Genomic DNA, 18,034 nt, shown 5'->3' with positions numbered 1-18,034 from the left:
GGGCAGGCACTATCATCTTCATCTTCTTGAGACAGATGTGATATCAGCAATAGAGTGGGCAGGGACTCCAATGTCCACGGCCTCCAGCTCTATTTTGTGATCCTGTCTGCCCTTCTCAAGTAGGAACATACACCACATTTACACAAAAACCCTCTATAAAGCCTTTATAAAGACCCTGACTAAATAAAGGAAAACCAAAAACAAGACCCCAGATCCTTATGCCACCAACCAAACCATTTTAATAGGGACACTCTGATCAGTCATTATCTAGGGACAGGTTTCCAGATGAGGTTTGTGATCAGTAAGGGCTTTTCTTCCACCAGGAGTCTTCCAGAAAGGAGGACTGGCAAATTCTGATAAATGGGCATCAGACTTCATCCTAATGCAGGCAAATCTCCAGACTTCTGGGTCTGAGGAACAGGCATAATAATAGTAATAATAATTATGGTATTTGTTGAACTGTGTGTCCAACTCTGTTCTAAGCACTGGATACAAGGTTATCAGCTTGGACAGAGCCCCTGTCTTGCATGAGGCTCACAATCTAGGTGGGATGATTTGATCTCCATTTTTCAAATGAGAAAATTGAGGCCTCAAGAAGTGAAGTGACTTGGTCACAGAGCTGACAAATGGTGGAACCGGGATTAGAACCCAGGTACTCTGACTCCCAGGCTGTGCTCTAGCCACTAAGCCAGCTTCTTTCTCATTAAGATTCATTTCAGATGAAATGACATGGGGTGCAGGGACAGAAGTCTTGAGGGATGTTGAAAGGCGCAGTCTGGGAGACAACAGCCAGGTACAACTGCCTCTATATCCCTCCGGCACACCGTCCCCACTGACTCTCACACTAGGCAAAATATCCATGAATGCAAAATCTCCATGAATGCCACAGAAAGCATTATTTTCTAACCTTTCTATCTTTAATGGCAAAAAAACACTGGTGAGGACATTTCACGTGTTATACCCTTCCCCTGAAATCTTCTCGTGCTTCCGGCAGGAGACAGAGGTTGACGACTTCCTCTGATCACCCTGCTCACACATGACTTTCTTCTACTCTCTTTTCCTGTTCATGTTAATAGGTCAGTCCTTAAACTGGTATGCATTTAACTCAAACTCTAACTTATCTTAAACTCAGATGATCTCAGATGAGCAAAGTTCAGCAAGCGTGCCGCTTACCATCGCGCCTGATAGCCTCGGACATATCTCTGGATGGTAATGGCCGCCTTCCTCATCCGCAGATACTTCTTTCGCATCAGCCAACCCCGGATGGTCTTCTGGATGCGGATGCAGGCAGCCCTCAACTTGTCTGCCCTTAGTTTTTCCAGATAGGCTACTTGACCGGCACGGAAAAATATCTTAGTCTTACCAAACTGGTATTTATCCTTGTCCTAGTGTCAGAGAGATTGAACACGTGGAGACAGAATTAGCTGGTGTAAAAATGACATTTTTTCAAGGGATGGGTAGGGGGAAAGACTGCCTAAAGGTGAACCGGCAAAGAGGTGAAACTACTGGTCTAATGCTTTGGCTAAATCTGCAAGTAACTAAGGAACCAGTTTGGGATCCTACGCATGTCCTCGTAAAAATGACTAGCACTAGGGAGGTAGGAGTGGAAGGAATTTTAAGGAAGACTGAAGTGAGAGTTAATTTCCAGCATTTTTCTACCTGGAAACATTATCTGAGGCCAAAACCTTGTGGGACTTGGGGAGTGTTTTTGTTTGTTCGTTTGTATTTTAAACATCTCAAGAAATTCAAGATTGCTATTCCTTCTGTCTGATTCATGCTGCCAGTTTTAGACCATTCGGTATTCCTTGGGCGAGCTGAGGGGATAAAAACACCAATGAAAACAATAAAGACAAGAAGAAAAGGATACAAAGTAGAATTTTAAATGAGAAAAAATACACTGAATATTCTTCTTCCAGTAGGTGTCAACCTTCCTGGAAAACCATTCCCGGCACTTTGATCTACACCTTTTAAAAAACAGTCATTTCAAGCTGATGGGGCAATACGTACGGGTAGGTGGTTAAATTCTGACTATATGACTTAGCTCTATACTAAGCACGGGGATCAGATGAAAAATATCGATCAGATCAGATACAGTTTCTGTCCCATATGAGGCTCACAGCCAAGTGGGTGGTGGGGAGGGCTGTTAGGAAAGCCCATTTTATAGATGGGAAAGTTGAGGCACAGAGAAGCTAAATGACTTGCCCAAGGCCACACAGCAGGCAAGTGGCAGGGGTGGGATTAGAACCCAGGTCCCCCGATCCCCCAGTCCTGTGCTCTTTCCACAAGGTCACGGTGAAGGTGAAAGCCAACTCAATTCTGGACTACTTTTCTGTAGCACACCATGGTGTGAGGATACAGTAGCCAGAATGTTAGGTGGCCAACCACTGCATCGGAAAAGCACATCTGGAATTTACATGGCTTAATTACACTAAGAACCGAAATTCTGATAGAAAACATTTCTTTCTGTAAAATGAGAAAAGCTCTACTTGTGTGTAAGGCTCTATAGTCACTTCAACATCCACCCACAGGTCCACAAAGGATAGACTCCACATGATGGGGAAAGATGTTAAGGCTGCCTTCAAATTCCTTTTTTTATTTTATTTATTCCTTACTCTGGACCCAGAGTAAGCCCTGAACAAATACCTTTTTTAAAATATATTTTAGGCATCTAAAGGCAACAATTTAGTTGGACCTGGTAAATCTGGCCGGGAGGGAGGAGTTACAAAGGGGTGGGAGTCGGGTGAGGGCAGAAGGCTTAGTTGAAGCTCTAGGGCCAGGCTGGGGAACCTCAAGGAGGGCTAGAATTAATGCAGTGTGAGATTTGAAACGGCATTAAAAAACGCTCCAAATACAGTCATTTTCCTGGCTTCGATTTTTTGCTGCAGTATTGTCTTCGCCCCATTTGTTTCAATGAGGTGATTGAGTCATGTTCACCTTGTGTCTCAGAACTGCCTCTGACTGAATAATGTGATCTTTTCATCTGATTTGTTTTTGATCAGTTGCTACATTGATCTCACTGAGTAGCTCTCTCAAAAGAGAGCGGGCAAAGGTCAGCTCTGGGCCTGATCGAGCTCAAGAGTCAATGTACGCCAACATGACTCTTCCTCTCCGAAAGGCGTGGAAGAGATTCTACCTGATCCCGCCAGCCTGAAGAATGATATGTTAAGGTAACTGGATTTGCTTTTAGCTTTTATTATTTAGTGCCTTTATTCCTTAGGATTTTTATTCCGGCTTCTAGTCAGTGAGTTCCGTATTCATGGCAAACCCTAAGAACCAGAAGATATTAGCAATCTAAGCAAATGGAATCATGTCCCTATCAAAGGCTTAATGACAGGGTTCCAAGATTATGCGTAAAATCCATGCATAACTCTCAATCTGAAACTGTTCTTGACTTTTAATATGAATTTATCCTGGTAGAAACGAGCAACTTCCAGAGAGAACTGAATTGAAGCTCCTCCCAATTAATGAAAATTCCTTATTGTAAACCCGGCCCAAGGTCTCAGAAGATCTAAAGACCAAATTTCCCCCGATGCTTCAAGTTCCTTACCAGAATTTAATAGAAATTTAATTTCTCCTACCAGTATCAGTTTCTCCAGCACATTCTTGCACGTCTGCTTTCGGTCACTAAGGACATCTTTTTGCTTCATGAGGACTCGGTAGCGACTAAAAAACTCTTGATATGTCCACCTTGGAAAATAGGAGATAACCTCTCTCAATACTAATAACACTTACTTGAATTTGCATAGTGCTTTCTATTTCCAAAGCACTTTCACATTAATTATCTCATTTTTAGCCTCACAGCATCCCTGAGGTAGAGAGAGAGGAAACTCAGGCGAGACGGGACTAGATTCCCAAGTCTCCCAGCTCCCGTGCTGTTTGCGGGATAACATGCTGCCTTGCTCGGAAAGGTTTCCAGCCGACTTACCTGGAGGGGAACCCAGCTGCGCTAATTCGGATGGTTTCTAGGACGCCACATGCCCTCAGCTGCTGCACCGCCCGCTTCTCATCAAACCTGGGGGTGAAAAGTCACATGTATCAAAACACAAGCAGCTTTTCGGGTGCCACGATCTCCTTTTTTTCCCCCCTTCTCAGGACAGAGGGAGATCTCTCTCTGAAGAAACCAGGCTAGCAAGAGAGACAAAAAGGAGTTCTTTCAAAACACCGGATGTGTCATAAATTGGGACAAATATTTAAGGAAAGTCTGCTTGGGACCAGAATGAAGGATTTTAAGGATCAAGGAAAAGGAAAGAAGAGATATTTTGTTTAACATTTTTTGAGCAACCACAGTGCAATATGTGGGTTGGTAGTTCTAAGTAAAGCTGGTCCCAAAATACCTGAATTTAATTTAATCCAGCACTTATTGTACTTGGCATGATATCTGAATGCTTGTTTTCCTCTCTTTGTAGGCAACTGATGCTTCTATATTAATAAAATGAGAGTGAACTTGATTTTCATCATCATTAGCTCCTGAATTTAAGGATCAAGCAATCAATGGTATTTACTGACAGCTTGGGAGAGTGCATTACCAAGAAGTTAGCAGATAGGTTCTTTGCCCACAGTGAGTTTACAGGTTACAGGAGAAAAAAACCAACAACTTTTCAGAAGCCTCCAGTTGATGAGAGTTCAAAGTAAGAAATTAAGCTAGTGAAGTGGGTAGTGATCAAAGGCTTTTTCTTTGAAAACTGTATAGGACATCAGGCAATTTATAAAGACTGTGAGTGTCTTTCCTGGGATCTGGAAAATATAATCCATATCCCCTTCATTTACATCAGTTGATACCACTGGGGTCATTTCTCTGCTAAAGAGAGACACAGTAATAATTGTGGATCCATTAAGGGCTTACTATGTGCTAAGTACTGTGGTGATCAGACAATCATATCAAAGTCCCTGTCCCGTACGGGTCTCACAGTCTAAGGGGTAGGGAGAACAGGCAAAATCCTCATTTTACCAATAAGGTAAGTGCAGCACAGAGAAGTGAAGTGACTCGTCCAGGGTCACATAGCAGGCAATTGACAGAGCCGGGAGAAGAACCCAAGTGTCCTGACTCCCAGGTCTGGGCTCTTTCCACTAGGCCACAATGACCTTGATTCTTCATATGAATTGCTGCAAACTCACGTGAATGGAAACTTGAAGTCATTAGGTTTAATGCATCGTACGTAGTGCGGAGTTGTAGCGTTGAGGGTCTCCATCAGGAGATGAAGGGAGTTTCGGAACTGTGAAAAATGACAGAAAAGGGAGAGTAGGTGACGATGACAATGACTGGTTAAATATGGGTCTCAACAGGACCTTCTCCTCTCAGTCTAATTCATCCATCCTAATAGGTGGCAGCTCTCCCGGTTTGGGGAAGGGAAGATTAACGATGTTTAAATTCTAAGTCAACAGCCAGTCCTATCTCAAGCACTGTTCCCAAAGCCTAAGATTACCTAGAACTATTTCCAGCCAAGTCCACGTCTGTTGAGAGTTTCCAAATTCTAGCTACATTTGCTTAGAGGAATGAAACTGCCTCATGAATCGAACTCATGGCTTGCCCTGGTCCTGCGGAGCCCTAGCCTGCTGACCATCAGGGTCAGGTCATCTTAAATTGGTTCTATTGATCCTGTTGTGTTTTGTGATTAATAAATTGGGTAGTTTTGCTCTTGTGCCTGAGGTACAATGAGTGGGAGGGGCATGGTTGGAAAAATAAATCTAATAAATAGACACATTCGCCTTAAAAGGGCTTTTCATTATTCTCAGCATCCCGTGATATTGGGCAGGAGCCACGACATTTTGACCTCATTTTGTTCCCAACTGGAGACTGAGGCAAAGCTGAGAGCAAGGATATGGCGTAGTCCCCTGATCACCAGGGTATGGAAGAATTTTTTTTTCATCTAGACGGGAAAACTACCTGAATGTCAGTGTTGTCTACTGGAACGGGTGATGAGAATTTGTATCTTTGTAAAGGTTTATGAAAACGAGACACCCATTTATATAACATTGCTTAAATGTGACTGATATTGACACTGGAGGAGCAGGACACAGAAGGAAGAGAAGGGAGAAGCTAAGTGATGGGTGAACTCCTTTTTGTTCTCATGATCCCAGGAAATGTAGGAAACTAATATTAAAAGCAAACAGATCAATACAAATTGCATTCTTTGGCGCTCATCTATCACAGATCATCATAGGCCACGAAGAAGAGAACGTGAGATCGGAAAGCAAAACGTCAGATTCTTTCCACTGATGATTTTTAGTGATGCGTTTCTCCGAGAACAGTGAGAAGACTCATAAAATGGAAAATGAGATTGGATCAATAACTGTGGTAATTTGTAAGGTGCTTACTGTGGGCTTCCCTGTGCTAAGCCAGGGAGCAGAAACAATTCAACCAGACTGGACTGTTCCACATGGGGCTCGCAGTTTAAGGGTGAGAAACAGAGTAGGCATTTCATCCCCGTTTTTCAGGGGAGGAAACCGAGGCACAGATAAGTGCCTCAACACAGTAGATAAAAGACGGAGCTGGAATTAGAACCCAGTCTCCTGACTCCCAGTGCTGTGGTCTTCCCCTAGAAGTCATGCTGTTTCTCTACCTGATTCCATTTTTGCCCCGGGATTCACCTCAGAGCATTCCACATCCTGTTGAGGTAGTTGATCTAGCCTCTTTGTGTCTGAGAAGTTCATGCCTGTTTACATGTTCTGATGATGATTAGATAAGCAGCGTGGCTTGATGGAAAGAGCAAGGGCTTGGGAGTCAGAGGTTATGGGTTCTGATCCCGGCTCCGCCACTTGTCTGCTGAGTGACCTTGGGCAAGTCACTTCACTTCTCTGTGCCTCAGTTACCTCATCTGTTTGAAAATAGGGATTAAAAAATGTGAGCCCTACGTGGGATAATCTGATTACCTCGTATCTACCCCAGCGCTTAGATCAGTGCTCTGCATATAGTAAGCGTTTACCAAATACCATAATTATTATTATGTCTGCTTCCCCCCTACTAGACTGTGAGCCCATGGTTGCGTAGGGATTGTCGCTTTTTGTTGCTGAATTATACTTTCCAAGCGCTCAGTACAGTGATCTGCATGCAGTAAGGGCTCAATAAATACGACTGAATGAACGAACGAATGAACTGGAGAATAGGGACCAGCCAGTGGGCCCTGGAAGCTAGTGCCGTAAACTGCGAGACAGAGACGAGGATTGACTGTTCCGGGAGTGACTCTCCACTCACCTGGTGTCCCACTGTTTTCTTATGCTCTTTGGTCACGTGGCCTGGCCTGGTCTTGGTGGGTTTCACAAGAGTTCGGGAGAGCGGGGTGCGCCCCGAAGTGGTGGCTGATGTGGGACTGATAGCTTTTTCATCATCCTGAAATAATTCTGGCAGCATCTTAAACTGGGTCAAAAAGAACAAAACTAATTACATCCCAGTAAAAATTCAGATTCGCAGACACTCAGTATGAACAGAGTGGGCTCTCTAATCGAGAACGGGTTCCTACTTCCTCGAGGAACCACAGTAAAATAGCTTTCATGCTCATGCTCTATCCAGTGCAGGACCAAAGCTTTTGAAAGAAAGGAATGGCAAAGCAGTGCTAAGAATGCAGAATTGATCAACCCCTTATACATAGCTGAAGCACTATCCATAATAATAATAATAATACTAATAATGATGGCATTTGTTAAGCGCTTACTATGTGCCAAGCACTGTTCTAAGCGCTACGGGTGTTAATTGTAACAAGATGTGCTGGGAGATCCAGTTTTATGACCTGAGTCCAAAAAGGAGGGCTCTCAAGCTCTTAGAAGCTTCCAGAGACACAGTTTGAAGAGAATGAATAAGTTATCAACCAAGTATTTAATGGCTACCTTACCTGCCTACCTACTTCCTGAAACATAATTCTCAACCCTATTCTTCAAGGAACACTTTCCTGCATCTTACTAAGAATCTAACTTGTTGATGGCACTTAAATGGAAAAGTGTCATTCACAAACTAGACTTTACACTGCGCCAGGGAGAGATTACCTCTCCTCTTCAACATCCTTTCAAGGTTTTCAAAGGAAATGGGATATGTGGCATAGGTGGGCTGTGACCTGGATTTGATTCGTTGAAACAGTCACCCGTGTTCTCTTAATCTTGTGCTCTGTGACAAAGCAAGAGGTGGGCTTAGAGGAGGAGGAAAAGGAGGGGCCTCAGTGAGCATAGGCAGGATCAATGCAGATTTTGGGAGCTGGAGAAAATTTTGAGTGCCCAGGGATTTTTTTTCTTTAGAATTTATCTGCAAAGCTGTTCTGCTGCAAGCCTATTTTTCTCAACAGAGCTGTAGCTTTCCTTCATTTATAAGGCAGCTTATCCCCTAAAAGTCCTTGCGCCAGTGAAAAGGCTCACTCTTTTGGAAAACACCCCATTCCACCCTCAGGCAGAAGCATATCAACTGCTGGAGAAACTGAGGAAGGAGGGTAGGATGAGACATAAATAATGGCAGAGTGAAATGAATTTCAGGGTTACTCCCAACAGTGACTTCCATTCGGAATGGCGACCTGCAGCCCAACTCACTGCTGAGTCAAAACCGTGATTTAACCCAGACTTTACAAGGAAGCATGCTGACTGTTGTGCAAAGGAAAAAAGGAGCTTGAACTGCAAACTTAAGGCAGAAAGTAAGGCTTAGTCATTATATATGATGCATTAGGGTTCACAATTACCTTCTGATGAACAAATAGATTGAAACGATGAAATAAAAGAAGGAAACTGAGTTAAAAAGACAAATAACTTATCTATACACATACTATGTCAACATGCCGAAAGAGGTGAGAGTACTGGGTCTAAACTGGCTTATGGGAATCCCATTCGCAATAATACATCAGTAAACGTGGGAGAATTAGCACCCCCATTATCATTTCTCAAAATTTGCCAGAAATGATGTACCCAACAAGGAATAAGGGCCGTTTTTCACCCAGAGATAACTAAAACCAAATCGGGGTCATATTTTTTGGGAAATACAAGATTGCAAAGTTCCAGATCTCTCACTTCTAAATCACATCTTCACAACCCTGACTTCTGAGGAACAAAGAAACGGGGAAAGGTTTGACCTTCCATTTCTAAACCTTATTTCTCATTTGGAATCCCACTGAATGGTGTCCGAGTGCTTGAACTGAGGCTTGAATTTAAAGGGTCCTGCCCGCTATGGAAAACTATTTTCAGAGTTGCTGACAACAAAGTCTCTGTATCACAAACAAACATCTAAATATGCTCTACTGTGACTATTTGTGAAATTATTCATTTCCAAAGAAAGTTACGATGGAATCGAGGGGAAGGTGTGAAATGACTACGGCCTTCGATTACCTTCGTAGACCGTCCCCAGTAGTTATTATTTTAGGGGGTAATAGTTGATGGGTGAAGCTCATCACCTTTCCAAACTGCTCCCGGAGAGGAAAGGAGAGGGATGAGTTGCATGTGGGGCAGAGGGGCGGTGCGAGCTTGTGCGTGTATGTGTTGGTTTTGGGGACGACTGGCTCCCAGTGAGAGTGGGCTGGGTTAGGGTAAGCAGCATAGTCACTTTCTCCCTCACTCTTAAAAATGGCTCTCTGCATTTCTGTGAACCAATCCTCAGGCAGAGAGGCAGATGCTCTCAGATGGTCACAGTCGCAAATGCTAAAGCTGTCTCCTCTTTAGTCCCGCTGCAGTCACCAGGGTTCCTGACCCACCATGAGGATGGAGATGGAGCCCGGGATGGAGATGAAGAGAAGAAGTTGTTCCTTGGGGAGAGGAACAGTTTTCAAAAAGCTAAAGCTGCTGCTGCCTCCGGATGCTATTACATATGAATGGCTGCTCTCCATAACTGTAACTATAACAGAACTAGATGCTTCAAGTCCCAAAAGTCAACTGGGGATTGAGAGGTGCACTGGAAGGTTCTGCTTCCTATATTTCACCACTGCCAAGGGTCCCCTGAACATATCCTTGGGGTCATGGCTGGGCATTCCCCAGTTCTCCTTTCACCTGCCTCTGGGCACATTAGTGGGTTAGGATGAATGAGGAGAGATACTGGGGAACGGAAAGATCTCTTTGGTTTTGTTGGGTGGAGAAGTGAGGGTTCCAGGCATCCTAGTGGACTCAGGCTTCCATGTTTGCAGATTCACCAGCTAAGTAACACCTCCCTCTCGGCCTTCATCCCACTCTTTTGCTTCTCTTCTAATTACACATCCATTTCTACTTCATCCTCTCCTGTTTACCACCTCCCCAGAAACATCCTGTTCCCATGACACACACCCTAGCCAGGTTGGCTAGCCCCAGGCCAAGGAGTTGAATTACTTAAAATGACACTGACTTGTTTAAAAAACAAAAAAGAAATTGGATAACATTTCTCCATCAGAAAACAACTCTCCATACTTACCTTACTTGATTTAAGAACCTTAATTTGTTCTTCATAAACTGTGTCTTTATTCTTTTCCAAGAAGCCATCACATTGGTATTCCACCTTAAAACAAAGGGATCGGTTTAGATTATTATAGAGGCTTCTTAACGAGACAGCTTTAGAATTGGTATTCTTATTTAATAATTTTCCAATGAACAGTTTCCTCTCCAGCTATTAAAAATCTATGCACCACATGAAATGTAAATGTGGTAACTACAGTAAAAATCTCGAGGAGTTTGTCATCAAACCAGCTACTGAATATGTCTTAACGAGGAAAACTTCAAGGTAGATAAATGAAAAATTATGGTTTTCACAAAGAGCATCTTAAAAAATGAAAAAAAAATTCAGAAAATTTTATGAGCAGAAAGCCTTTAAAGGAGTGTTTTGCTGCCAATTCTTTTTCAAGCAAGGTCTTTAATAGAACTCAAGTGTAAACCACCCACTTGCCTAACTAAATTCAAGCAGTTCCTATACACCTCTCTGTGAACCTCCAAGATAGATTGGTTTAAATAGCTGATTAGAGGAATAGAGCTAGGAGAGCAAGAAACTGGAAACCAGAGGGACTCTGGAGGATGAATTGTAAAGATGTGAGTCAAATGGGAAAACGGCAGGGTGCCAAAAACACCTGCGCCGGCTAAGAAAAATCTGGCCCTAGGCAAGACCCTCAATCCCTTGGGACCACAGCCTCTATCGCAGTGCTCTTTGCTCTTGTTCCCTCCTTCAGACGTGGGCTGTGTGAATGGAGAGGGAACAGCACTGCTGACAACACTCACCTCTTAGTCCATTCCCAGGTGCAGATTCATGGGCTCACACCCTTTAGATTCTAAACTTCTTGTGGGCAGGGAATGTGACTACCAACTCTTCTATATTGTACTTTCCCAGGCTTTTAGTACAGTGCTCTGCTCTCAATAAATACCTCTGGCTGACTGACAAATGGAACTTCTAAAATCTATTTAGTCATCAAAAAAAGTTATAAACCCCCTAAATGCAGAACAGAGGCACATGGGGCAACCTTCCGCACTCCTGTCAAAGACTTGCAGTTTACAAATACTTTCCCAGGTCCAGAAATAACTTCCTAGAGTTCAAAATTGTTCTTTGATATGAATTCGGGCAGCTCCAATCCAGATTACACTGCCATTTGGTGGACCTCAACTGGTTCCAAATTGGCATCCAGTAGGTTCCATTCTCTTCCTCCAGTTAGGAAAAGTACAACATCTCATTTTTCAAGTCTCTGTCCCAGATTCTCTCCAGTTACTCCTAGATATACCCTTAATTGCCATTTAAACCTGTCTCCATTGCCTTCTGCAAATAAAAAGTGTGAAGGAAATCCCATCAGCACACCTCCAGGCTAACACACTAACTAGCTTTTTCTTCACCCCAGTGCAGGCCAAGCACCCAAAAGACATCTAAGCCAGAGTAGTAAGTGGATCCCATGAGAAGCGGCTCGACTCAGAGGAAAGAGCCCGGGCTTGGGAGGCAGAGGATGTGGGTTCTAATCCCAACTCCGCCATTTGTCTGCTGTGACCTTGGGCAAATCGCTTAACTTCTCTGTGCTTCAATTACCTCATCTGTAAAATGGGGATTAAAGACTGTGAGCCCCACTTGGGACAACCTGATTACCTTGTATCTACCCCAGTGCTTAGAACAGTGCTTAGCAAAGAGTAAGCGCTTAACGAATTCTATCATTATTATTAACTGCAGGGCACTGCTGGTGAAAATCTAGATATCAGATTGAACCTCGTCTATCTCAAAGTCATCCTCGCTTGCTTTAACTCTGCCTGACATTATTTCTGCATCCGTATTGACTCTTATGCCCACTGACTTCATCACTTGTTTCAGATGTTTAACTCCCTCCTCAAACTCCCTGTCCTTTCCTACCCACCATCTCTTTCTCCTAATGTCCTGGCCACATAATGAATTGATAAAATTGCAACCATCAGGCATGAGCTCCCTAAAATCTCTCTGACTCCTCTCCAGTCCCTCCCCTCTCCTGCCCCTTCTTCAACTTTCCCATCCTTCCCAGCCGTATCTCCAGAGGAGATCTCCTGTCTTTTCTGAAAATTCACCCCCTCCACCTGCACCTCCAACCCATCTCTTCCCATCTTAACCAAACACATGCCCCATCCCTTCTTTCCTCTCTGCCCGCCATCTTCAGCCATTCACGTTCTAATGGCTCTTTCCCTGTTGCTTTCAAACATGCTTATGTCTCCCACTCTGAAGAAACTCTCTCTTGACCCCACAGCTCCCTCCAGTTAAAGTTCCATCTCCTTTCTACCAATCCTCTCCAAACTCCTTGAGCAAGTTTTCTACACCCACTGTCTCCACTTCCTTTCCTTAAATTATCTCCTTAACCCCCTCCAATTGGCTCCCCTCATTCCACAGAAATAGCCTTCTAAAAAGTCACTACGGATCCCCTTCTTGACAAATCCAGTGGCCTCTATTCCATCCTAATCATCCTCAACCTGACCTCTTAGCTGCCTTCCGCACTGTGAATCTACCTCCTTCTCCTGGAAGCATTACCTAGCCGTGACTTCACTGACATCATTCTCTCCCGGTTCTCCTTCTATCTCTCTGGCCACTCATTCTCAGTCTCTTTAATGGGCTTCTCCCCTACTTCTCACCCTGTAACTATGGGAGTCCCTCAAGGTTCAGTTCTGGGAACGATTCTATTCTCTACCTCCACCCCAGAGCCTAGTACAGTGCGTGGCACACAGTAAGCACTTCGCATTTTTAGATTCCTTTTTCTTTATGGTTATTATTTTACCATTTCCCTACTTGTGACACTCATTAAATGGAAGCCACAGAGTTATCCACTGGATTGACTGCCATGAGGAAATAAATGACATGGAATTTAACAGATACCAGAATGAATTTCTATGTTTGACATATTCACCTATTACCAGGAAGGAAATACCATGGTTCTAGTAACAGATACTCTGACATGTAAAGAACAGACAAGAAAAATCTTTGGCAAACTTCATGCCAGGCTGAACCCTGGACCAGGATTTCCAGTTTTATCGCTATGTACAGCTGGGGTTCTCTAAGCACCACATTCAGAAAGAGACGCCCGCTAATTAGAGATTTTTTCCCTGGTCACCTAAGTTTCTGAAAGAAGAAAAATCCACAAACTCCACGCTTACTTTGTCAGCGAAATGCTGGATGATAAAGGCTTTGTTTGATAGTCGGGGCTTCTGAAAAAGGGCACACTTGTTCAAATGAGTGTTATACAACTTCTGGGCCCAGGTGTCATCCGAACCCTTTGGCATCTGCACAGGAGAAAAAGCAAGGCCTTGTCAGCATATCAGATGGGAAGAGATTAGATGCCAAAAAGTGGTTTCTGTCATTACCCACAGCACTTCGGTACATAGCTGCAATTTTATTGATTTACATTAATGTCTGTCTCCCCCTCTAGACTCGATGTGGGTGGGGAATGTGTCTGTTAAATTGTACTCTCCCAAACGATTAGTACAGTGCTTTGCACACAGTAAGCCCTCAATAAATGTGACTGACTGGCTGACTACCCTACACCTTTTGCATTTGATTTGGGAACTCTCATGCCTCCCTAAAATATTCCTGGACTCTCTTTTGTAAACTGAAGGCTGAAAGCAAATAGTTAAGTCGCTGCAAAAATAAGAACCTTCCCAAAGGCAACCCAAATTACTCTTTGCAGTGTTTCCCCACCCATTTCCTGAAATAACCATGTCATTTACGCCTGCTACTGAGAAACCGACCTCGTGAAAAATGTATGCACACATATATTCTTAAAGAAAAAGAACACCATGCAGACTATTAATAAAGGTACTGGTAGATACAGTTCTTCACACAAGTACCAAACATTATATTCGTTGACACAATATATCTGAGCAAAACATTTAAAATAAAATATATATTGGACACAAATTCAAAGAGGTCCAAAATCTCAAATGCATTTCAAATACAGTCAGTTCTCCCATAATGCTGCTTTTGCTATGCATTTGGGGTCGGTGAGGGAATATCTGTCCAACAACATCCCTCTTTTTGGACAGAATGTTGTGATGCCAGAAAAAGCAGTTGTGTACATGGACCTGGCAGTGAAAGCACATGTACCGTAATGATATTTCCTTAACACACAGACCTGATGAAGAATGTAATTTCTGTGTTTCAAGGAACTGCCTGAACAAGATTTCTAACTGTGGGTCGAAAGAGTGCGTTTATGATTAAAACATTCTTCATATTTCTCTTATTTGGGCTACTATGGAGAGTACTGCTATGTAATTTAGACAGTATATTAGACTGTAGACTGTCTACAGTTTAGACTGTAGACTGTAGACAATTAGGCTGTAAGTCCGTCAATGGGCAGGGACTGTCTCTATCTGTTGCCGATTTGTACATTCCAAGCGCTTAGTACACTGTTCTGCACATAGTAAGTGTTCAATAAATACTACTGAATGAATAATTTAAATCACTCTAACGTCAGGTAAACTTCACTTATATCAATAGTTCCAACTTTTTTTTTTTTTTTTTACACCTTCCAGATAGGCACTTGGGCTGTCACTAAGTAGCAAAATGGTTTTTGATGGTAAACCACCCTGTAACCTCTAACAGCACCCCCAATCACCTCTTTTTTTAGCCTCTTTGGAGATAGTGCAATTCAATTTTAATATCCGTAGAAGCCTTAAAGGGCTTCTAGATAATCAGCAAAGTTTATTTAAGCTTAAACATTTTCCTTCCTCATCCCTTCAGTTATTCTGGCTGATGTGAATAGAGTGATCACAGGCTATTTTAATTGAACATTACTATAGATAATGACAGTCCTTTTAGCAAAGGTAATGACAGAGTTCTAAAAGGCTTTTTTTACTGAATAGCATATAAAAAAACACTCTGAAATATAAATACTGGATTTACATATGTATACCAAAAATTACGGTTTAAATTCTTCCACTGTTGGTATATATTTTCATTATTATCTGATCATGTAATGATGTTTATTGCGTTTTTTTAGGTATATATTGTTTTGGTCAACTTTTGGATACTGGAAATGCATCAATGTACTTTGCATTATTTCCCAAGGAAAACCATAGCTTTAGTGCTTTTTTGCCGAATACTCAACTTTCATGGAACCGATTAAGAACATTCACTGGTAAAGAGCTCTATATGAAAACTTAGATGATACGAATAGAGAAATACCCAAAGGACAGGCAGCAGAAGGAAAGTGGTGGAGAAGTGAGGAATCTGGAAAATCTAAAATCTATATAATCAGTCCCTTAAATAACTGAATAGCGCTGTAAAGTGGATTTTCATGGGAATACAGTGTCTAGTTTAACATCTAATCTAGACTCTGCCAAGATGCAACTACTATCAAGAGTGTCCTAATTTAAGAAAAAATTCAGAAAATAAGACTATCAGAATTATACAATTTCTCTAACACTCTTCCCAATTTACATTCACAGGCTGTGAGCTCCTCAAGGGTCAGGATCCGTGTCTAATTTCCACTTACTCTTTCTCAGCACTTAGTACAGTGTTCTGCACCAAGTATGAAAGTATGAAATTAAAGAATTTGTGGGGAGGGAACAAATCTACCCACTCTGTTATAGTGTACTCTCCCAAATACTTAATATAGTGCTCTGCACACAGTAAGCACTTAGTAAATATGATTGGTTAATAAATGTTACTAACAGCGTAACAGTCTAACAATACACTAAGAGTAATTATCTACTCCTTGCCGCTGTCCAGAGGTGCATCCTTTAAACAGTTTATGCTGCAAGGATACCAAAATTGCTAGTTTGGAGGGAAAATCAGGCTTCATCAGATGGCCAAAAATTAGGGTGACTTTTTGATGGAAATCACTAACCCTGCACCTGCTGTTGGAAAGAGTGGAAACTTTACCTTCCTTGCCCTTCAAACCAAGAAATCCAGTAATGTTGGGGGACAGCATTTGCCCAAAAGCACAGGAGAGGCCATCCAGGGATACAGAAAGTAGAGGCTATGGTGGAGGCCACAGCAGTAGCCCAAAATGGAGAAGCGGTGTGGCTTAGTGGATAGGCCAAGGGCCTGGGAGTCTGAAGGACCTGGGTTCTAATCCCGCATCCACCGCTTGTCCTCTGGGCCTAATTTACCTCATTTGTATGATAGGGATTAAAACTGTGAGTCCCACGTGGGACACAGACTGCATCCAACTTGATTGGCTTGTAGCTAACCCAGCACTTCCTGCAGTGCCTGGCACAGAGTAAGCACTTAATACATGCTGTAAAAAAGGGCCACCTAGAGATGCCCAGGTCACCACCTGGCCTAAGAAAATTTAAACCCCTTGACAGAGATATACAGACCTTGCATTCCTCATCCAGCAGGTCCAGAATGCCCAGTTTTGCTTCTATAAGATTAATACAAGGTTGGTTATCATAAAAGTCTATGAGTGTCCATGGAATTTGTTCCTTCATGTACTCTTCCTGTTCCAGTTTAAACACATGCTGCAAAGGAAAAAAGAATTTGTGATCATCATCTTATGGAGTGCATTGAGAGCCCACAGTCCCTGAACTTTCAGCTTTTAATCTCTGTAATTGTCCAAGGACAAAGCAGCCTATCAATGACTCTGGGGCATCTGGGATCGGGATTTAGAGGCAGAGTATTGGCTAACCTGTTCCATTACCCCGGCTCCCATACAGGCCTCTGAGGAGCAGCTTTATGGGCTTCCAAAGTGATTATCCACTTAAACCAAAGACAATGCACCTTTGCCAACCTTTTGACTGGCTAGTCCAAAAGACTCTCCGAGTGCCTTGCACTAGCGACAGACAGTAGCACCTCCTTTCACTATCTCTGTTTTTTTTTTCCATTTTATTATCTTACATGCAGCCTTCAGTCAGATAACAGAAAAGCTATTCTGGGGCCCAGTTCTTTGTCTGTAAACCCATTGTGACAGAACTGGCCGGAACAAAGGAAACATCTTTGGGTTGAAAGCAATTGGGGTGATGAATGTGGCTGTGTCAGGAAGTGAATGCCAGGAAGTGCTACTTATGTAGGCCCTGAATAGATAGCACCAACTGACTTATTGATGGTGGGATGCATTTTGGAGAAAATCCTGCTGACCATATTAAGGGGGATATAGAAGAAGGTGTGGAAGGACAGGATGGACTTAAATACGGTTTTTGAAATGTGAAGGCAAAAGTGGATATTCTATTCTGTACCAGAAATTGGATATAGCTTCAGTCTCTCTTTGTTATTACGTCTCTTTTCAACTTGTTATTGGGTCTAGCGGCCTGATTTGTTGAACAGATGACTCCTTTACTCATTATGTGTCATCTTTCATTCAAGTTCTAAGTCCCAAAATACCACAGTTCTCCTGTGGAGTGTTTGTTATAGGGAACCAACTTTACAGGAGGGCAAAATCAGAGCTAAAGTTATTTTTCCACTGGCTCAGTAAAGCACAGGAAGGGTTAAGAATTGAATTCGGGTGTTCTAGTTCCAAGGACTTGCCAGAATTGCAAATAAGAACTGAGATGGGAGAAGAGGGAGTGGGAGAGGAGTATAAATCCTGGAGGGCAGGGATTGTATCTATCATCTCTATTATACTCTCCCAAGCCCACAATAGAGTGCTCTGCACACAGTAATAATAATAATGATGGTATTTGTTAAGTGATTGGAGGCCTCAATAACATAAGTAGAGCACCTCATGCCATATAGAAGATCTCAGAAATA

The 18,034-nt window shown here is 42.7% G+C and overlaps 1 protein-coding gene across 10 annotated transcripts in view; it reads right to left on the bottom strand.

Annotated features, from left to right (window-relative positions):
- MYO5A (myosin VA) overlaps positions 1–18,034 on the bottom strand; it is a 208,685-nt gene that overhangs the window by 62,224 nt on the left and 128,427 nt on the right. For 5 of the 10 annotated variants that reach the window (XM_029070243.2, XM_039912918.1, XM_039912919.1 and 2 more), the window contains exons 12-20: positions 16,669–16,809; positions 13,504–13,629; positions 10,343–10,426; positions 8,655–8,657; positions 7,193–7,354; positions 5,116–5,213; positions 3,926–4,012; positions 3,579–3,687; positions 1,174–1,385 (exon numbers count right to left, since the gene is read on the bottom strand). In XM_029070243.2, the coding sequence (XP_028926076.1) occupies positions 1,174–1,385; positions 3,579–3,687; positions 3,926–4,012; positions 5,116–5,213; positions 7,193–7,354; positions 8,655–8,657; positions 10,343–10,426; positions 13,504–13,629; positions 16,669–16,809 (1,022 nt within the window). The remainder of the gene's footprint in view (positions 1–1,173; positions 1,386–3,578; positions 3,688–3,925; positions 4,013–5,115; positions 5,214–7,192; positions 7,355–8,654; positions 8,658–10,342; positions 10,427–13,503; positions 13,630–16,668; positions 16,810–18,034) is intronic. The other 5 variants (XM_039912917.1, XM_039912920.1, XM_039912922.1 and 2 more) reach the window with 1 other exon arrangement.

This window comes from Ornithorhynchus anatinus, chromosome 8, assembly GCF_004115215.2.
Source record: "Ornithorhynchus anatinus isolate Pmale09 chromosome 8, mOrnAna1.pri.v4, whole genome shotgun sequence".
Lineage (NCBI taxonomy): Eukaryota > Metazoa > Chordata > Mammalia > Monotremata > Ornithorhynchidae > Ornithorhynchus > Ornithorhynchus anatinus.
This window is presented reverse-complemented; position numbering and strand designations above follow the sequence as displayed.